Source organism: Mirounga angustirostris, unplaced genomic scaffold, assembly GCF_029215605.1.
Source record: "Mirounga angustirostris isolate CCGP_5_RB_7025 unplaced genomic scaffold, mMirAng1.0.hap1 SCAF_15, whole genome shotgun sequence".
NCBI lineage: Eukaryota > Metazoa > Chordata > Mammalia > Carnivora > Phocidae > Mirounga > Mirounga angustirostris.
Genome location: NW_026991723.1, coordinates 32,132,148 through 32,154,332, shown reverse-complemented (window position 1 = coordinate 32,154,332; position 22,185 = coordinate 32,132,148). Strand labels below are relative to the sequence as shown.

General features: G+C 41.8%; 1 protein-coding gene across 2 annotated transcripts in view; it reads left to right on the top strand.

Moving 5' to 3' along the window:
* The window catches only part of GLDC (glycine decarboxylase), a 99,164-nt gene extending 78,730 nt beyond the window's left edge, over window positions 1–20,434 (top strand). Inside the window, exons 19-25 of one of the 2 annotated variants that reach the window (XM_045882399.3) lie at window positions 1,247–1,359; window positions 2,766–2,907; window positions 5,794–5,905; window positions 12,152–12,247; window positions 16,278–16,450; window positions 18,120–18,200; window positions 19,733–20,434. In XM_045882399.3, the coding sequence (XP_045738355.1) occupies window positions 1,247–1,359; window positions 2,766–2,907; window positions 5,794–5,905; window positions 12,152–12,247; window positions 16,278–16,450; window positions 18,120–18,200; window positions 19,733–19,876 (861 nt within the window). In that variant the 3' untranslated portion in view covers window positions 19,877–20,434. The remainder of the gene's footprint in view (window positions 1–1,246; window positions 1,360–2,765; window positions 2,908–5,793; window positions 5,906–12,151; window positions 12,248–16,277; window positions 16,451–18,119; window positions 18,201–19,732) is intronic. The other variant, XM_064578948.1, reaches the window with a different exon arrangement.
* Window positions 20,435–22,185: the final 1,751 nt, after the last annotated feature.

Below are 22,185 nucleotides of genomic sequence, written 5' to 3'. Positions count from 1 at the left end.
ACTGCACTTTGACTGAGATTAGATTTGAAGGGGGCGATAGTGGAGGTTGGGGAAGAGGTAAAGAGATTGACAAAATGCAGGGAATGAACTGAATGTCCTTAGTTCGTCAGAGGTTGTGATCTCTCTTGGGGTGCTACCAGTAAGAAGGTCACTTGACTCCCTTTCTAAGGGAGTTCAGACCCAAATTCTGGCCACTGTGGATGTTCATGTCCCACAACATCCCATGACAATGAACAAGCCATTAATCTGGCTTCAACTTTTTCAGTGTAAAGTGACTGAATAATTCTGTTCCTGAAGGGCCAATCCGGATTCCTGATTACTTGTGTGTGTGTGTGTGTGTGTGTGTGTGTGTGAGAGAGAGAGAGAAAGAGAGAGAGAGAGGGAGGGAGGGAGGGAGGGAGGAGGGAGAGGGTTGTGTAATGTGCACCCCTGAACAAATACTGTAGGGGACATGAGCAGAGGATGTCATCATCTTTCAGTTTTCTTAACTTCTTGGTCATTGTTTGTTGATGTGGTTGTGGTTGTGGGTTGGTTTTGTTTTTTGTGTTTGTTTTTGGTTTTGGTTTGTTTTACTTTACCATTTCAAATTCTTTGTTTTTCTTTACTTCTGTCTGATTCCCTCTGTCAGTGTGGTCCAGGGATTTTCTATCGCTTCAATAGCATTAATGCACTCTTCATCTTTGGCCACATTGAAAATTAGCCCTAATGCCAAAGTGGCAGGAAGGCCTGTTGAATGTTGTAGCTGGTAATACGGTGGTCTCAGGAAAACCATCAGCCTCCCTTCCTTTCCTTTGGCTCAGCATCCTCTCAGGTGGCCTTCCATCCCCTTCCACTGCTGTACCTAAAGTACATGATACTCAAAGCCAACCATGCAGGGGGAGCTAATATTGCTAGGGTGAAAGTAATCTCTTTCTGCAGCAAGGAGGTAATTCCCTTTCTTTTGCTCAGGGTGCTTCCTCTCCCTCTTGTGGTGGAAAATTAGGAATTGACTGTATATTCCCATCTGTATTTTAAAATCTAAATTAGGCTAAACGGTCAGTGGCTGTTTCCATAGAAACCATAAGCCAGGCTGCCTATGGGATGTGAGGTTTTGACTGCAGAACTTGGCCATTATTGAGAACATTCTGTGAACAGCTCTGCCTACCTTTCCTCTAAAGGGAGAGGCCACAGTCAGGAGCACAGCCACCTTTCCAGACCACCCTTTCAACTCTTGACTTTTGATTTTGGCTCTTTCCCTGTGTGGTAGGTGGGAATCTGTCGTCCTGGAGATTTTGGGTCTGATGTCTCACACCTAAATCTTCACAAGACCTTCTGCATTCCCCACGGAGGAGGCGGCCCTGGCATGGGGCCCATCGGCGTGTGAGTTCTGGGCTGCTTGTTTCAGGAAGGTTTTAGAGATTAAGAATGAAAGAATGGCCCCCAATTCACTGTTCCTCTCATCAGGGTCTTCAAGTGTCATGGACACCTTCATATCTAGTGTGACTGGAGGGACTGGGAGAGAAGCAGTGAGAAGGATGACTTAGGGAATGTCCAAAGAGGAGCATAAGTAGATTTTATTAACCACAGTGCTCGATTGGCCACACTAAGCTCCCAGTCATACATAGACAGGGCAGGCTTGTGAGCAGAGCAATGAATAGGGAGTTTACTGGGGCATTATGGATCTGAACTGAAATATTAGCACCTGCAAGTGTCTCTTAGACTTTAATTTAGATTTCCAAGAAGGTTTTCTTTATTCATTTTTTTAAAAAAGAAATCCGCTGATGGTTACATTGAACATGAATTATCTATCAACAATGAAAGGAACTCAGAGGAGAAAAGTGCTTGCCAGGGGCTGGGGAGCAGGGGGGTGGGTAGGGAGAGGTTGGTAAAGGGCACAAACTTTATAAGATGTGTAACCTGTACAACACGGTGATTATGGACAACACTATACTGTATATTTGAAATTTGCTAAGAGAGTAGAACTTAAGTGTTCTCAACAAAGAAAGAAAAAGAAAGAAGTGAATTGCATGTAAAGTGTTAAACACTTTGCAGCCTGGATTCTTATTACATCTGAGATAAGTAAGGAGGAAACAGACCTTATTACTAGAAATAATTAGATGAAGTCAGAATAACACTAAAGGAATGTCTCCTAGCTGTTGATAACTTTTTATACTGTGAAGTTGAATCACCTTGTGAAAATGATGCTGAGCAGCCATTTTCTGAGTTTCTTCAGTTTTCCAAAAATGGACCAAGGGGCCCAGTCTTCAGCTTGCTGGGAACCTGGCCTCTTGCTTTTTCATGTTTTTTCTTTTTGATTATTATTTATAACAAGTGGGGGCACCTCAGTACCTCCACTGTAGGGGAGGTGGGGGAGTGATGTTCATGTGCTGGCCCTCTGATGTGTAGACCCATGGGGCTCCCTCTCAGCAGCACCCTCTATCCCTTAGATTCCTCAGGAAAGAATGTGGGGCGTGGGGCGTGGGGCTGGGAGGTCCCCACATCCTGGTGAATCCGTGGCTTACAAGCTCTTTCATGGCTGTCTAATTCTGCCAAATCCCCTGCTGTAGTTCTTGGGTGAACCACTGGGACACTGATGGCTGGTGAAGAGGAGGAAGGAAGGAATCCTTCCTGAACATCTGTTTCTTAGCAGGTGTTAGGTCCTTTCCACTCTGAGTTTCTCTACTAGAAATAGCGCTTTCTGAGAGGGCTCAGCTCTTGCCTGTTTTGCCTGTTTGGTTGGTCTGGATTTTTTTTATATCTGCTGAATTTGTGTTTAAAAATAACAGGAAGAAGCATCTTGCCCCTTTCCTGCCCAGTCATCCCATCATCTCAGTAAAGCCAAGTGAGGATGACCAACCTGTGGGTACTGTTAGCGCAGCCCCATGGGGCTCCAGTTCCATCTTGCCCATTTCGTGGGCCTATATTAAGGTGAGGCCTATGACTGTGTTAGGCGGGCGGGGGATGTGATATGTGGGTGGGAAACTATGACTGCAGACTTTCTCCTTGACTTAAAAATGAAGAAATCCAGGGGCACCTGGATGGCTCAGTTGGTTAAGCGTCTGACTCTTGGTTTCAGCTCAGGTCATGATCTTGCGGTCATGAGATTGAGCCCCGCATGGGGCTCTGTGCTCAGCTCAGAGTCGGCTACAGATTCTCTCTCCCTCTGCCCCTCCCCCGCCTCAAATAAATAAAATCTTAAAAAAAAAAAAAGAAATCTGTGATCTGAGATGTGATTCAGTGAAGATTGCTGACTTGGGTGGAAGAAACCTTCTTAAAGAGATCAGATAAATTTTATTTAATCTCTTCTTCATGGTGCTATTTCCTTTGGGTTCTCATAGTGGGTTTAACATCACAGAAACTGACATGCTAGATATATTTTTCCAGACCAAGTTAAGTTCCATGAGTCATGTGGATGTTCTGGCTATGTCATTTTAGTTTCCTGTAGGATTTGTATAGCCACTTGCAAGTGAAGAACAGTGCATATACTAATTACACTTGGTTGAAATCCTGGGATAAATTTTTAGGAATAAATCTCACATTGCTTTATATTTCTTAGGAACCTGGAAGATAAGATAAAAAATAGCAGAAATTTGCTTATGTGGTAGTTTCCCAAAGCTCTGCCCTTTACTGTAGAACTGTAATTCTCTGGGGTAATTAGACTTTGTTAGAGAACAGCTTTCCTTTCTTTGTGTTTATCCAAAAAACTCTAGAGCCAGAGTTTATTTTATACAGCTCTTGTTCAAATGGGCCTGCCCACCTCCTGGGTTGACAAGACTGTGCATTGGATAGGAACACTTGTTCAGCAGCTAATTAGGGCATCTTCCCAAACTGGCTTCCCTCCTTAAAGGAAGGGTGGCTTCTGGTGAAACAAGACTCCAAAACTCAGCTATGCAAGTCATGCTGGATGGCTCTCTGGGGCTGGCTGTTATTCTTAAACAGGGTGGCATTTATGCTTCTTAATGAAAATTTTCTGGGTAGCTGGAACAACAGTTCTGTACCTCAGAGACTAAAACCTCCTTTTAAAAATGATAGTTGCGTTGTTTTACAAATAGTAACAACAAAACAATCATAATAAAGGTCTGCTTCTTTGCAAACAGAATCTTATTCCCAGGTTCCTTTTGGTCCCTAGATCCTGTAAACCTGGATTATTTGTTATGGATATATTTGGGTTAGAGATTATTTCCCACATACAGAAAATAAATGCTCCAAAGCTGGTTTGGCCATATGCCAGGAATACCAGACAGAACCTCAGTAATAAATGAAATAAATAAAATAGGTTTTAAACTACCTTGACCCCTCTCTTTATTTCAGGCTGTTGTTACTTGCCACTTGCTCTAGAACTACCTTCTTTCCCTGCTTCAGTCCATCTTGGACACTCTCTATAGTATTGCAGGATTCCCTCTAAGACCCCAAATTATCTTCTGGTTTCCTTTTGCCTTTACTGCTCAGTCTTTCTAGCCTACACAGAATCCTTAGGGGATTCTTCCCAAAACGCACATGCCTAGGCCCCATCCCAGAGAGAATCAAATTCAGCATATGAGAGGTAGGGATTGGGCCATCAGACTTTCCAAGTGAGTCCGATGCATGAGTTGAGAGCCATTGGCTGCCTGAACCAAATCCAAGTTCTTCATAGCAAAGGTCTGAGGCTTATAAGAGGTCGTCACAGCTCACCAGCCTCTACAGTAACCCCCAACTGCAACCCTGTGCCTTCACTTCTACACCTTGGTTTTTTTTATTCTTATCACCTGGAGCTCCTTCCCCTTTCTTTTTGCCTCTCCAAATTCTACCCATTTTTAGATTTCCATTCAAGTTCTAGCTCTTACTCTGGTAATCCTTCTTTGTCCAGCTTGGCAAGATGTGTCCTCTCCTTTCTTTGGACGTTGGTGTCCCTGTTTTATTTGATGCTTTCTCATTTGATTTATATTAGTTATGTATTTGATATATACCAAGCCTCCATCATACATGAAGTATTCTGGGAGGAATGTCAACAATAAAATTGGTGCAATCTTGATTTTAAGCTCTTTGCTGGTGATAATGTTCACCCTGTATAACCACAGGGATTTAGAAAATACCAGAAAGGGATAATATCAACCCTGGCCGTTGTTAAACATATAAATGACCCTGACTATGGACAACTGTAAGACAAACCATACAAAATTGATTCAGTGGGGATTTTGGTCAAGATTGCACGAGATTTCTGGCAATTATCAAGACATCTCAGATTCACAGTAAACAAACAAAAGCTCTCCCAAATCCGTGTAATCCAAGATTCTTTTTCCTCTTTATTTTTTCTTTTTTTTAATTTAAATTCAGTTAACATATAATATATTATTTGTTTCAGGGTACAGATCTGTGATTCATCAGTCTTATATAATACCCAGTGCTCATTGCAGCACATACCCTCCCTAGTGTCCATCACCCAGTTACCCCATCCCCCTCCCCTCCAGCAACCTTCAGTTTATTTCATGTGATTAAGAGTCTCTTATTCTTTTTCCTCTTTAGGTAACACAATTATCAGCAGTCAATTTTGTCCTGTTGCAAGCTTTGTTATTTTGTTCCTTGTTACTTTTATGTTACTACTTTGTTATTTTTATAAGAAATATTAAAGTTATGTTCCAAGGAGAAAACCAAAATTTATTTGAGGCTTAGAGAAGACTGGCAGACCTCCTTGTTGGGATTTTATACCCATCTGTAATCCAGAATGATAGTGGGTTGACTCTCTTTGTAGGTGGGATTTATTTGGGGGTGTCTTTGGTTAGTGTCCATTGGGTTTACCTATTCTGTGGCTGATGACTCTTTTTCTCTCTGTTGCAGATGATGGGAGGCAAGGGCCTTAAACAGGCCACAGAAATTGCTATATTAAATGCCAACTACATGGCCAAGCGATTAGAAAAACACTACAGAGTCCTTTTCCGGGGTGCAAGAGGCAAGTATCAACCTTAGTTTACCATCATCTTGGTTTTTTCTTGACCAAGTTTGACCTAGTAGATGTGGTTTTCTGCAGTGGGTAGGAAACTTCTGTTTCTTAGCATATACCAGAGAAAAGCATAGATTTTTTTGGAAATAACTTCTATTTAGTGAACAGTTTAGGAGTATCACTATTTGGAAGGCTGTGTGATGCAGTTAGTGTACACAGCCCAGGTCAACAAGGAGCCACACCACTGAGAGATGTATACATAAATATCGTGAGCTCATTACCTCCCAAAGTGCTATGGGAATGCCTCTAGAAGAGGAGTAATTCAGACTGGGCAGAATAATTGGGAGAGCCTTCTGGGAGGAGCCCTTTGAGATGAGCCTGGAAGGGAGAGGAGCAACCTCAGTAAACAGAGACTGCAGCAAGCCAGAATTGTCTAGGTGGTGGGAGGCTTTGGGGGGTTGATGGATGGGATAGGAGGAAGGGGAGCAGATAAGAATGAAGTTGGAGAGGCAGCTTGGAGCCTTGAAGGTCTCAGAAGGCTCTCATCTTTACTCTTGAGCCAGATGACAGCCATGGAAGGTTTTTTGAGCAGGGGAATGACAGGATTAAGAGAATGGTAAAGTCATTAAGAAAATGGCAGGGGATGAACATCCTATTAGAAGTAGAATCAATAGGACTTAGTTACTGATTATTTGAGTGTGAAGAGCGATTCTAGGTAAGCCTCTTATGCTGATAATAGAGGTGCAATTGTGGGAATAATAGAAGGGGGGACAAAGTCACCCTGGAAGTGATGGGAGGGGACGGAGCCAGACAGATTTGCAGAAATTTGGCTTTGGGCACAGAATCTAGGAGCAGTCTCTTCGAAATGGTGAAACCCAAGAAAAGAGTTTTGAGAAACTAGAGCAAAACCCCTCAAGCAGATGGCTACATTAACAGGGATGAGCAGAAAAGGGGTACCTGATGAGGGCGGGCTCCATGTCTGAGGCAGCTTTAGAGCCTCTGCAGCATTTGTCACAGTGCCTCTCCGGAGAAAAGCCCCTGCTTGCCCTGTCTGTCTCTGTTCTGGCCTCATCTGATCCCTGTACCCTACTTTCCCTGGCACAGAGAACTACTCCTTCCTTTGCTCCCTCCACTACTGAGGATTTCTCCCACTCGGTTTCTTGTCTGGCTCTGTCCGTCAGACCTTGAGCAGCGTAAAGACTGTGCCTGCTTCCATGCTCCAGCACCCATACCTGTCAATCACTCCTGGCCCACCATAAATGTACACGGTGTTGCACAACCGGGAGAGACAGACTGGTCTTAACGACGGGAGTCTTAAACAAAACAACAAAACAAAACAAAACAAAACCTGCCTTTAACAATTAGGAACACTTTGGTCACCTTTGAAAGAATTAGGGCAAAAATGATAGGGGAGATGCCAAATGGAAATGAGCTGAGAAGTGGACTGAGGGTGGGGAAAAGAAGGGAGAGGCATTCATGGTTTGGGCGCGTTTCGTAGTGAAGGCAGTGGGACAGGTGGGGGCTGCTCCAATAGGATGCCGTTTTGTTTTGAAATAAGAAAAGAACATGATACTCACCTGCCAGAGAAAAGGAGTTGAAGAGGGGAGAGTGAAGCTACAATAGAGGGAGTAATAGGTCGCGAACAAAGTCATCCTGGAGGTGATGGGAGGAGACACGCAGCAAGTTGGCTGTGGGCACGGAGTCACAGACAGGGACAGATGGGGACTTGGAGCTTGGAGCAGAGAGTTAGCAGTCAGTAAGCAGCATGGGCCGAAAGAATGAGGTCTCTCTTGGGCTCTTTGTTTCTCCAGCTCAGGCGGAGTATATATCTACATCTGTGATCTTTAATTTAAAGGCTGGTCTTGCCTTAAAAATAGGTATCCAAAGGATTAGTTCTGTAGTTTGAAAATAGAAAAGAGCTAAATAACTAGTAGGTCTGGTTAGGAATGCTCCCCAGAGATTAGGAAAGAAACTTGTGGGCAATATGTCTCTAAGCAGCACAATAAAATGCTTCTGAGGTGGGTATTAAAGAATCTACAAGAGCTACTAATTAATTCATTCAAATATAGCTCCTGCCCTGTGAAATGCATTCTGCTTATGTATCGGCCTTTAGGATTAGTTTAAATACTTGTTTTGTCTGATTATGTAAGTAATTTTTATATGCCCAACATGGAAAATTTGGAAAATAAAAACCATGAGGAAGGAAACATAAATGATCCATGGTTTCATCAAGCAGACATAATCACTATTAATATTTTGCTGTATTTCTTCTTATCTTACATTTAGACCATGATATCATAATACAAATACAGTTTGTGTCCTGTTTTTTAACTTTATCTTATATTGTGATCATTTCCCCTTGTCATTAAATGTTATTTGAAAGTAGCTACATTGATTCTATTATATGGATATACCAGGATTTAGGTAATTGTGTTTTCCTCCTAGTTGTTTGCTTTGCATTTGCTACAACGAATATCTTTTTTATTTAGATTTTTAAAAAACATTTCTGATTATTTCCTGAGGTTAGAGCTGTAGAAGAGAAATTATTATTTCAGAGTATGAATGCATTTAGGCTCTTGGTATGTGTGGCCTGGTTGTCCCCACAGAGACTTTGTAACAGTTTATTTCATGCTAATAGCGTATGAAGTGACCATCACACCAGGGCCTAGTGAACACCAAGTGTCAGGCTGAAAAAACAACACCAACCAAAAACAAAGTATCTTTGCCATTCTGTGGTTGAAAAATGATTTTTTTGCTTTAATTGACGAGGTTTAGGGTTTTTTTCTGTTTATTTTTTTAAGGTATTTGAAATTTACTTATGATTAACTTTATTTGAAAACATTGAGACAGAATTCACATACCATACAAATGACCTACTTTAAATGTACAATTCACTGATTTTTAGTGTGTTCACACAGTTGTGCAATCTGAAGTTTAGTTTTTAAAGCAAGAATGTGTGTGATCGGGACTGCATGTGGGGTATGGTGGCGGTCTAGCAGAGAGGAAACTGAACAAGCAAGCCTACTCAGGTGCGTACCATGTGCTTAGCATTTGAGTGACTGCTTTAAGCAGAGACTGTCTCACACTCCTAGGGGATTTGCAGCACAGAATGATAGATGCAATTTCCATTTGTTTTGACATTTTATCCCAGAATCAAATAATAAATTGTATTTCTCATCCCACGCAGAGATATACTGGTGATTACAGACTTTATTACCCAATCCCAAAGTTCATGAAATTAAAAAACTGTCTCATGTTTGGTCTGGTAAACACATTCATTATATAATTTGAAGCTGAGTATTCTAGGGCCTAAAAAAGAATTATCACTGTACCTCCTGAGGGCCCAAAATAGAAATGTTCTTAATAAACGCATTGTAGTCCAAGATGTCTAATGGCAATATTAAAAGACCATTATTCATCTTAATCATATTTACTAGTTCTATATAAGACTTTGGAATTACAGATGACTACGAGGCAATAATTTTAATGAACTCCAGGCTTCCCTTTATGAACCATTTCTTCTGAGAGATTTGAAAATAACAGCTAAACCACTGAGGCTTATGGTTTTGTGAAGCAAGGAAGTGACAGGCAAGAATTGGGATGGGGGAAAAGCAGTAGTATTTCAGATGAGGAAAGAAAGGAATTACCTCAGGTAAAATGGCACCTTTTGTTTGTTTGTTTTAATTATAAATTCTTATTTATTGAAAGACATCCAGTTGAGAATTTTTTTTTAAGATGGTACCTTTTTTAAAGGAGGAATTAAAAAAAATTCACAGATGTCTACTCTTGGCAGGCTAAGCTCACTGTTTGATCTAAATGGAGTTTCTGTCAGCGGAGTAGGCAACTTTATTAGTATCCCAATGTTTTATTTATGTTTTAATTTCTTAAATGCCTATTCCTTTTTGACCTTAGACAAACCTAATGCTGCCTGGAAATTCCTATTCCTGAATTGGTTTCCCAGTTGCCTTTATGGGTAGACATGGGCCTCAGGGGATGGGCCATCACATCCCAGGCCAGGAAGTGACCCTCCTGAGGCCAGAGACCCCACCCACCTGACCTCATTTCCAGGGAAACCTTCAGTTTTGATTCTATTAGTAATGGTCCCTGGATTGCAACTGAAAAGCTTGACCAAACCCTGATTGCTCACCTAAGCATTATAGAGTAATTAGCCAGTGAGTTCCGTTTATCTCTAGGCAATCACTCTGAGGATGCGGAGCGGGAGGGAAGATGTTCCAAGCTTAGAGCCAAGCCACTTTTATTTTGCTTTTCCATCATGCCACCATCCCCTCCTTGTTCCTTTGACTTGGTATCTTTTCAGACTCTCCGCTATAGTCATGGTTAGGCCCAGCAGGAACGTCTACTCAGAGGAAATTAAAACTTGTGCTGATCAGTTTATATAATTTCTACTTCAAATTTTCCTGACTCACCATATGCCATAGAAGGTTTTCTATCTTTTCTCCTTAAAAAGTGTAAACAAAGACGAACATCTTGGCATCTGGCCTCTAACAGCCACCAAGTTTCCATTTCACCCCTTTCAGGGCTCAAGTACAGAAAGAATATGTTGAAATTCCACCGTTTCCATTTGAACACGTTAGGATATGGATTTAGAAAATAACATCTGAACCTCATTTTGAAAATGGAGCTCTTCCCAAACCGCCTGGCTGTGGTGGGGGCCCTGCAGACGCAGGCTTTGTGTTAGCAGTGCTGGGCTGGGCTCTGCGTGACTGAACTTCTCCTTGGAAGACTGCCCTCTGTCTGCCAGCAAGAGTGACTCCTTTCCTCCATCATGTGTCCCTCCTCCCCTCCTGCCCACTGAGCATCCTTCAGAGCAGTGAGCTTCATTAGCCTTCTTTCTTCTGTCACCGTCACGGTGCTGGGGTGGCAGCCAGAGGCTCAGAGAAGAAAGGTCAAAGGTTGAGGCTGGGCTACTAAAATGGGGTAGGGACAATTGTGTATTTAGGATTCCTAGACTTAAATGGTCTCACCATTCCTCCTTCCCCCCCTCCCCCCCCCCCCCGCCCAATATTCCAACTTGTCATTCCTTTTAGGTACCTTTCCCCCTGACTACCTAGCTATGAATACAACTTTCTCCTTTTGAATCCCACTTCTTACAAATTTAATCCCCATCACTGTTAGAAAGAATATTTAAAAAATATTCAGTGACAGTATATTTAAAGCTTCAGGTTCTCATACTTTCATTTTCTAACAAAACCAGTCCTTTCTTATCTATTCATTACATAAGAAGCAGAGCAGTTCCGGACAATCTCAGGGGCTATTAATGACTGGAGCTATTCTTCTTAGGCTTGAGGAATTATGTCTGCTCCACGTATCTGTAAGTAGAGTCATTGTTAGCTGAGAGTCAGGAAAGTAGGTTAAGAAGAAGGAGTACATTATTATCTCATGAGCAGATACTTTCTTGGAAGGAAACTCATCAGTTGTGTGGGCCATGGAATTTGGAAGCCCCCAGAAATGTTCTATTTATGAAAATGCTGACTGAGTTGATGGTTTGTTCCTGCTGATGGGTGGGGGATCAAACAGCTCATGCTGGGGAGCTAGATAGCAGCCTGGGCCGGGGGAGGCTGTCAGTTTACAAACTAGAGCAAAGAGAACGGACTCCCAGGGCCTTTGGCTTCTTCAGCTTCTTGCCATTTGTGGTGTGGTGTTTGACAGCTCCGATTTCTAATTCTCAGCTTGAAGCCTGAAACCAAAACCTCAAGAGCCCCTTTGAAGAATCACATACAATTATGTATGAGCCTTACAGGTCTAGGTTTACTATATATTTACACACACACAGGAGGAAGTTATTTGATCCTGGGGGCGGAGTTGCTGAAAACAGTATCAGTGGATCTTTAGCTCTAGAAATATTTTGTAATAAAAGGGTCAGGCCTGTGATGACATGTTTAACTGTTGGAAGATTTTATAACCTCAGAGTAGAAAAAACCTCATCCCCAGGAAATCTCCAGGCAAATAGTTCAGCAGTGCATTGGCACCAAAGTCCCACCTCCCATCAGCCTCTTGGCTCCGGGGTGTGTTGTGACATATTGGCCTGACGTGTTAAAAACATTTTTAATTTTACAATTATCTTTATAGTTATACTTATTAATAAAGTAGACGAGGTCTTTGTTGCCAGCTATAAACTTACCAAGTGATCATGGCTTCTTGGTACTCGTTGATATGTGATTTAAGCTGATTTATTTGTTCATTTGTTTGGGTAAAACAAGCTGATGCTAATCTTGAGCTGAAAAAATTTTCCAGGTTATGTGGCTCATGAATTTATTTTGGATACAAGACCCTTCAAAAAGTCTGCAAATATTGAGGCTGTGGATGTGGCCAAGAGGCTTCAGGATTATGGTGAGTGACCTTGTGGGAGAACTGCTTTTAGGGCAACTTAGGTTTTTGACATTCATGCAGCTTTCCATGCTGGCTATGGGCCACTTCCTCAAGGCACAAACCAAATGTGCAGGCACCATAGTAAACTGATCCATAGGCTAAACGGTGAGCCCAGGGTTCTAGGCAAGCTTCAAAATGATAGAGAAAACGCTTGCCCTATGAGTGCATTGGTAATACCCTTCTAAAGATATTAAATCATATATCTTGAATCCATTGGCATCCTAGAAGTCTTTGTAGTTAATAGAATTAAAAACCCCAAAGAAAATGGTTGCTGTTTCCTGTGTTTCTTCATTTATTTTTTATATTTTTAATTAAGTTTTTAATTTTAATTCCATTTACAGTTAACACAAAGTATTTGTTAGTTTCAGGTGTGCAATATAGTGATTCAACACTTCATACATCACCCAGTGCTCATCATGATAAGTGTACTCTGTGATTCCCAGCACCTATTTCATGCATCCCCCCACCCACTTCCCCTCTGGTCACCATCAGTTTGTTCTCTGTAGTTAAGAGTCTGTTTCTTGGTTTGCCTCTCTCTCTGTTTTCCCCCTTTGTTCATTTGTTTTGTTTCTTAAATTCCACATACGGGAAAATCATATATTTGTCTTTCTCTGACTAATTTATTTTGCATAGCATTATACTCTCTAGCTCCATCTGTGTTGTTGCAAATCTCAAGATTTTATTCTTTTTTATGGCAGAATAATATGTCATATACAACATCTTCTTTATCCATTCATCAGTTGGTGGACATTTGGGCTCTTGCCATAATTTGGTTATTGTAGATAATGTTGCTCTAAACACTGGGGTGCAGGTATCCCTCTGAATCTGTATTTTTGTATCCTTTGGGTAAATACCTAGTAGTGCAATTGCTGGGCCGTAGGGTAGCTCTATTTTCAACTTTTTGAGGAACCTCCATACTTTGTCCAGAGTGGCTGCACCAGCTTGCATTCCCACCAACAGTGTAGGAGGGTTCCCCTTTCTCCACATCCCCGCCAACATCTGTCATTTCCTGACTTGTTAATTTTAGCCATTCTGACTGGTGTGAGGTGGTATCTCATTGAGGTTTTGATTTGGATTTCCCTGATGCCAAGCGATATTGAGCACTTTTTCATGTGTCTATTGACCATTTGGATGTCTTCTTTGGAGAAATGTCTGTTCATGTCTTCTGCCCACTTTTAATTGGATTATTTGGGTTTTGTGGTTTTTTGTTTGTTTTTTGGTGTTGTCTTGTCTATGTTTCTGATAAATTCTTACTACTGTTCCACTCTTGGTAAACAAAGGAGTCCATGAAGAGATCAATTGGTGTAATGGTGAAGGAAGTAGAGCAGGTAACCTGTAGAAGTGTTCAAGACCAATGGCATTTGAGTTTTATAAGCACCTCAGTCATGGCATAGCTATTTCAGCTGCTTCTATAGATGAAGGAATAGGCTTCCTTCACCTCAGGAAGAATTTCCTCCACCACAGGAATATGGTTTCATAAAGACAGTGCAGTTTTCCTGGAAGAATTTTGAAAGACACAGGCCCTTATGAATTAGTGGATGTTCATTCAGCACAGTCCTTATTGAAATACATGCTTTAATGACATTATCAATAATATCAAAGACGCTTCAATTCTCAGAAAGGCTAAGGTGGGGAGAACTTTGCCTTTCAGTGGGTGTGGAGTCCTATCTGAATTTTAATAATTTGAATAACTTCTCTTAATAAGGAAAGTGAAAGCTTCAGTAATTTAATGACTGCATCATAATGGGAGTCCCACATGTGTGGCTCATTCCTCTCCTGGATGCATGATCTTATTAGGCAGAGTTATACTAAATGGGAAAGCCAGAGAAAGTTTTCATTAATGAAATTAGCAGTTACTCCCTCCAAATCTCTTGGTTGCTCCCGTGACCTGACTCGGCCTCCTGGCTAATGGCTGAGTGATGGAGATTCAGGTGGGCTCTAGCTTCGCTTCTGAGATGTGTTGTCCGCATCACATGTGTGGCGGCGGCAGCATTTGCAGGGAGGGAGAGGACGGGCTAGGAGGGAGTTGTAGTGCAAGTCACGACCCAGTATTTCCAAGTTTTGGTCTGTCTCCAAACTTGACATTATTTTGGTGTTTGATAGGGTGATTGCCACACTTGCCCCAAGTCTAGAATTGTACAGGTGCCTAGCACTTAGTAAGCACCTCAGAACTTACATGTTTAGTAAATGAGAGAATGGGGTGCCTGGCTGCCTGGCTGCGGAGCACGCGACTCTTGACCTCAGGGTCGTGAGTTCGAGCTCCACACTGGGTGTAGAGATTACTTAAATAAATACACTTGAAAAAAATGTGAGAGAATGAATGAATGAATGGCTAAGTAAAAACACACACACAAAAACAAAACAAAAACCACCCCCAAAAACCCCCAAAATAGCAATTGAGAATGACAACACAGATTCTTAATCACACCTACTGAATCAAAGTTTCCAGGGGAGAAGCCTCCTAACCTGTATATTTAACAAGCATCCCGCAGATGAGTCCTAACAGCCTGATGTGGGGCACACTGCCTTAGGGCAGAGGTTTCCAAACTTAGTGAGTGATAAGAGTCACAGGGAGAGTTTTTAAGACTCATAGCTTTCTGAGCCTTACTTTGGACTTCTGAATCAGGGTGAAGATCCAAGAATCTGTGTTCCTAAGACAACTGATGGTTTTAAGATATGGGAACCACTACAGCAGAATATGTTGGGCTGAATTTGCTCACACATGGAATTGAGGTTGGACTTAATGGGTAATGAGATTAGCTTGTTTTTTGTTTTTTTTTTTTAATATTCTTTTCTGGTTTGAGTGACATAGTTCTATGTATTTGTCAAAACTGTGCATTTTGCTCTATGTAAATTTTATCACAAATACATGTGAAGAGATATTGAATTCTAGTTAATAATATGCATGCTGAACTATTTAAGGGAGAAGTGTACTGATGACTGAAGCATACTTTGAAATGCATCAAAAATAAGATGGAAGGATGAATAGATATGTGATTAAGCAAACAGAGCATCATTGTAGAATCTAGGTGAACAGTGTATGGGTCTTCACTCTATAGTCTTTTCAATATACTGTTTGAAAATGTTTATAACATGTTGAGGAGACAATCCCTTAAAGCACACAGGCACGACCCTAAAGCACGCCATGTGATTTATGCAGATCAGAATTTGGGACCCATTTAAACTTAACTGACAGATATATCAATTTTGGGGCTGTTCGTCATCATTTCACAGTTTCATAGAAAAAGGGTAAGAAGTGGGAAAAGGTTGTTTTTGGCTTTTGTCCAGGAAATCTCTCTCAAGCATGTGTCATTTTACATATGAAAACTTTTGGAAACAGAAATACCTTCAGCCTGTATTCAGTGTAAAGACAAAAGGCTTTCCATGGTCAAGGCTCAGTTTCCTCCTCTATAAAATGGGGACAGTAACACTCACTTCAGGCTTATGGTTGCTATCTTGTTATTTAACTTGTGATAGGCTATGATATTTCAATTTCTCTTAATTGCAAGTAAAACACAAGCATTATAGATTCTAAAACAAAATCAAAGTGAAATAAAATCTTAGTCTCATACTTTGGTGATAACCCCTGTTAAAATTTTAGTATTTATTCTTCAAAGTGTCTTCCTTCATAAGATATATATACATAAACACTTTGTCACATTTTTTTAAATAAAAATGGAATATCATTATTATGTAGCTTGCTTTTTTGATTTAATATTTTTTAATGTTTACCCAATTTAGCAAATATAAATTTACATACATTTGAAGTGTCTGTAAAACTTGCTTAACTGATCCTCTGTTGTTGGATGTTAGTTTATTTCCTAAGTTTTTCTTTTTTCTTGCATAAACAGTGCTGAGATGAATCCATATATATATGCAAATTATATACTAGGCACATTCATCCAGTGATTTCCTTGACACAACGGGGAGGGTCTCTTCTAAATTGGGGAGGTCAAGGTTAGTGACACAAGACCCCCTATCTGCTTTGCAGGTTTTCATGCCCCTACCATGTCCTGGCCGGTGGCAGGGACTCTCATGGTTGAGCCCACTGAGTCAGAAGACAAGGCAGAGCTGGATAGATTCTGTGATGCCATGATCAGCATTCGGCAGGAAATTGCTGACATCGAGGAGGGCCGCATTGACCCCAGGGTCAATCCACTGAAGGTGTGTAGGCGCTGGTACTCTATCCGAAATGTCCCATAGAGAAGACTGGGTATGGACAGGGTGCCAGCAACCCCTGAACTCCCATCAGAAGGTGAGATTATTCTTGCCTAGATTAAGACCATTCTTCTGAACAAATTCATTGCTTGCAAATTTAGATCTTCTTGAACAACATAGTAGCAGTTACTCAAGTATAAAGTGGATGTTTTGAGATATGTTTTAATTTTGTTTATGTAATTGTTTTGTCATTGTGGGAGGTATACCTCCCACGTGCACCCGACTGGTTGCCAAAGGAGGGAGCAGAGGCTAAGAGCTATCTATTTGGGGAGTCTTATTCTTATTCTATGTCTCTGTTTGATGCACTCTAGTGAGATTATTTACCTCACAAACTCTGGATAAAGACAAGTTCTTATATTGGAGTAGTTATCTCTTAGAACAACTAACTGGTACTTGGCCTTTTATAATGTTATGGCCTATTTTTGGAGAAAATCTGAAACATGTTTATTGTGAGCTCTAAGTCTCTCATTAGGTCCAGGCATTATTAAGCTGGGGGGGGGGGGGTCATGAATTGAAAATACTGTGAAGACTGTGGTTGCACTATTATGGCCCCAAGCCAGAGAACAAGTCTGAGATGCTTGGGGAAGCTCAGGCAAGTTCCAAGGTGCCCAGCTGAAGGTGGAGTACCCAGGCCAGTGACTGGCAGGAGAAGGCATCTTGCTTATTATTATTTCTCTTTTCTGTGGATACTGCTGATTCTTTAAGGATTTAGGCCATTTTTAAAAATGGCAATAGACATCTAAAGAACATAATACTAAGTTACAAAAACAAGTGGAGAATAATACAGGATGATAAGATTTTAAAATGTGCCCAACTATGCTATATGCTGTTTATGCATATATGCAGTAATAGTATAAAAACAATCAGCATGGTGAACACCAAATTCATGATAGTGGTTATCACCAGGGAGTAGGGTAAGAGATGAGATGGAGGGGATATATAGGCAGCTTCAGATGTATCTGCAACATTGTTTTATTCATTTTATTTGACACAGAGAAAGAGCCCAAGCAGGGAGAGGGGGCGGGCAGAGGGAAAAGCAGGCTCCCCTTGGAGCAACCCAGGACCCCAGGATCATGACCTGAGCCAAAGGCAGATGCTCATCCGACTGAGCCACCCAGGCACCCCTGTTTTATTTATTTATTTATTTTTAAGACTTCTTTATTTTGAGAGAGACAGTGAGCACAAGTTGGGGTGGGGAGGGGCAGAGGGAGAGGGAGAATCTCAAGCCGACTCCTGGCTAAGCATGGAGCCTGGCACAGGGCTCAGTCCCAGGACCCTGAGATCATGACCTGAGCCAAAACCATGAGTCGGACACTTAACTAATGGAGCCACCCAGGTGCCCCTCTGCGATGTTTATTTTAAAAGATTAAGCAAATATGACAAAATGTTGATTTATGTTGGTTGGGTGGTAGATGTTCTAATATATTACCATAACTTTCTGATATTTGAAATATTTCACAATAAAGTTTCCTATCAACATTTTCTCCCCCTTAAGTTGAAATTAAACAAAACAACCACGCTGTGTCCCTGGGCTTCCATCAGCTCACTGGCTGAACAAAGCACAGGAGGAGAAGGCAGTATTCTCTCTGATCCCTTTCCCATCTGTGTGTTTCAGATGTCTCCACATTCCCTGACCTGTGTCACATCCTCCCACTGGGATCGGCCTTATTCCAGAGAGGTGGCAGCTTTCCCACTTGTAAGTTCTCCTCTGAAGCTGCCTGTGCCGGGTAGTAGAGTGTTCATGTGCATATGAGGGGCCATCACCCATCTGATGGGGCTCCCGTCCTTGCAGCCTCATTATAGTAACTCTATGTGGGACGCTTTTTTTTTTTTTTAAAGATTTTATTTATTTATTTGACAGAGACACAGCGAGAGAGGGAACACAAGCAGGGGGAGTGGGAGAGGGAGAAGCAGGCTTCCTGCTGAGCAGAGCGCCAATGTGGGGCTCGATCCCAGGACCCTGGGATCATGACCTGAGCCGAAGGCAGATGCTCCACCACTGAGCCACCCAGGCGCCCCGGGACACTTTTTTTTAAAATATAGATTTTATTTATTTATTTACTGGAGTGAGTGAGAAAGAGAGAGCTTTTGTGGGGGGTGGGGGGAGGAGCAGAGGGAGAGGTACAAGCAGCATGGAGTTCAATCTCATGACCCTGAAATCATGACCTGAGCTGAAATCAAGAGTTGGATGCTTAACCCATTGAGCCACCTAGGCACCCCTATGTGGGACACTTTCCTAAATAGGTCATGACAAGTGATGCAGAGCACAGGCTTTGGCTTTCAGGGCTCTGAGGTCAGAGTGTCAGCCATAGGCTTGGGAATCCACTGGGTACACAGTGGAGGAAGACCAAATAGGAGTCCCTGTCAAATTTCTACTGTTGCCCCAAATGCACCAAATACAGTCTTTGTTTCCTTTCTGAGTCTTACATGAAAAAGGTACTCCATAGTCTGGCAGGGTGGAGACAAGAGTCAAAAGTTGGATTTGGGGGGACAATAATGAAGGGGTGGCTTATAACTTTTTTTTGTATTGGAATATAGTTGACACATAATGTTACATTAGTTTCAGGTATACCACATAGTGATTTGACAACTTGATACATTATGCTATGCTCACCACAAGTGTAGCTACCATCTGTCACCATAACAAATGCTATCACAATACATTGACTCTATTTCCTATGTGGTACCTTTTATCCCCCTGACTTACCCCTTCCATACTTGGAAGCCTGTATTTCCCATTCCCCTTTACCCATTTTGCCCATCCCCCACACTCTCCCCTCTGGCAACTATCAGTTCTCTGTATTTATGGGTCTGTTTCTTTTTTCTGTGTTTTTAGATCCATGTAAGTGAAATCATATGGTATTTGTCTTTCTCTGTTTGATGTATTTCACTTAGCATAATACTCTCTAGGTCCACCCATGTTGTCGTAAATGGCAAGATCTCATTCTTTTTCATGGCTGAATGATAGTCCAGTGTATATGTGTGCACACACATGTGTGTATACATACATATACATACACATCTTTATCATCTGTTGGACACGGGTTACTTCCATATTTTGGCTACCATAAATAAAGCTGCAATAAAAAATAGGAGTGTCGGTTTTACCTTCTTCTACTTTAGGGCACTTATTGGGGTTAGGCTGTGGGATATCACTGCAGTCTCCTCTTTCCCCAAGAGAAATGTTTCAGAATACCCCAGAACATTTCCATCTTTTGTCCCTTGCAGCCCTTTGTGAAACCAGAGAACAAATTCTGGCCAACCATTGCCCGGATTGATGACATCTATGGAGACCAGCACCTGGTTTGTACCTGCCCACCCATGGACGTTTATGAGTCCCCATTTTCTGAACAGAAGAGGGCCTCTTCTTAGTCCTGTCTCCCTAAGTTCAAGCGACTGACTTGATGTCTTTCTCTGGAGCATTTGATGAGCAAGAACTATATAATTTCCCATCCCAGACTCAACTTGGGGTTTTATATACCGTGTATATTTTTGTAATCTCTGTCAAGGTAAATGTAAATACTATTAGCATAGTGAGTGGAAACTCGTTGGAAGACCAACATGCCTCAGTGCCTGCTTCCACATGTAGCAGTTGATGTTCCAGTTGCCTGGATTAGGAACCATTTAGTTTTTTTTCATAGAAAATTTTGGGTGTGCTAGGAACTTTAACTTTCAATGTAGGAAGTTCAGAGACATTATAGAGGTTATATTGTAGACTCCGGTAGATTCTTGGTCCAAATAAGTCCTTGTGGACTGTGCTATCTGTGAGGAATCCCAGGGCAAATGTTTACATTTTCTATACATTGAAGAAAATTTTTCTCTAATTTGCCTAATCTGTAATAGCATTTCTGAGTGTTTTCCCTTTCCCATGTGTGTGGTTTCCTTTTATCTGCAATTATTAGTATTCTAATAAAAGCATTTCAATTTGAAGAATGCCTTCTTGGTCCATTTTTCATGCTTATTTCCACATAGCCTAAGTTCAGAGAGATTTGAAGGGCAATGAGAATACCCAACCCAATAGCCATTTTTACATTAATCAGTTTTGTCTAGCAGTTTTTCTCATTAGACACTAAGTCCAGAGATAATAAGCCAAGGTCTAGTGTTCCTCAGTCTTTCTGTTGTGCCTTCCTTTGTATGTAATCTTCATCCTCATAGTCTTAAGATGGCTCCTGCATATTGACATCACATAACCATTCTAGATAGGAAAAAGGGAGAAAAAACAAAGAAAAAAGGCAAATTCCATCCACATTGACTTCTTTTGAAATGCTTCCCAGAGACTCCACCCAGTAACTTCTGCTTGCTTTTGGCCAGAATTGTTTCACATTGCCACTTCTACCTGGGTATGTTAGTGCCCCAGAGGAAGTCAGGAGTTTGTTAGATAAATAAAAGGGGGGATATGGGTTTCAGGTAGGCAACTAGCCTGGCTGCCACAAAATAACTTTCCCCTAGATACAGCAAATGCTTCAGATTTTCTTCCCTGATTGTGAGCACTTGTTCGATTACTTGGTTCTTTGCATGGCAGCTTACTCAATCAGCCATTATTCAAGCTATTATGATAGTCAACTGAAGAAAGGTCTTAGTACTCTATTGAATGCTCTGCAAGCGGTTCACTTATTCTCACACTTCAAATGTTTGTAGAACAATTTATTTCAGCCTAACTAAGCAGTAGAGAAATGATGGGATCCATGTTTGTTTGTTTTTACATTATAATTAAATGGTTAATATTTATTGAGTTCTTCTCTGGGGTTAGGTACTATTCGAAGTGTTTAAAATGTACTATCATTGGAACCTCACAACAGTCCACTTTTACACAAGAGGGTATGGCGAGATGCCCAAGGTCACACAGCTGATTCAAGGGAGAACCTGAATTTGAACCCAGGCTGCAGAACTCCAGTGGCAGCTGGTCAAAACAGGTTACCACACTGCCACGGTTACTATATCCCTGGAGATCTGCCTCCCTGAGCTGGAAACCAGGCTCTCAACACAGACTAGCCCTCAGGGTATGGAATAGTCCCTTCGGAGGAAGGACAGCATATGGAAACAAATCATCAAAGGTGAACAGCAGCTCTTTTCTTTTCACTGTAAAGTATATCAGGGGCAAATGCAGGTGATTAAATATTCAAATTGTCCTTCACTATTAAGTTGCTCGTATGTTCACCTGATGCTTGTGCACATCTTTCCTACCTCTGGGTCTTTGCCTGAGTGGTGTCCTCCACCTGGAGCACTCTCCCCTGCTCCCTTTGCTTTACTGGCTCCTGTTTGTTCATTTTAGCATTTCCTCAAGAAGGTCTTCCACAGTCCCCCACCCCCCACCCCCAGAGTAGCTATGAGCAAGCGGAACCAGGTTTCATACGTGTGGCAGGCCAAACCGGCGTTCCTGGCCTGCTTCAAGGAACGGGTCAGCTACAGGTAAGGGCCTACCGTGGAAACCAAGGTGAGCCCAGGCCAGTCGCGTTACCTCAGAAACACGGGTCGCCCTGCCACTTCTGGCTTCTGCCTGGACTTGGAGGCCAGGCACTGACGGTTCCTCACTCTCACCTGCGCCCAGCTGCGAATCTGGATGGGCCTGAGTCCAGGCTGGTCCTTTTCGAACAACTACAGCCTTGTGTGCCCAGGAAGCTATCTGTCGTTGTTCGTCATGCTGCTGTGTTCTTGAAAATGACTTGATGCTGGTAAAGCGC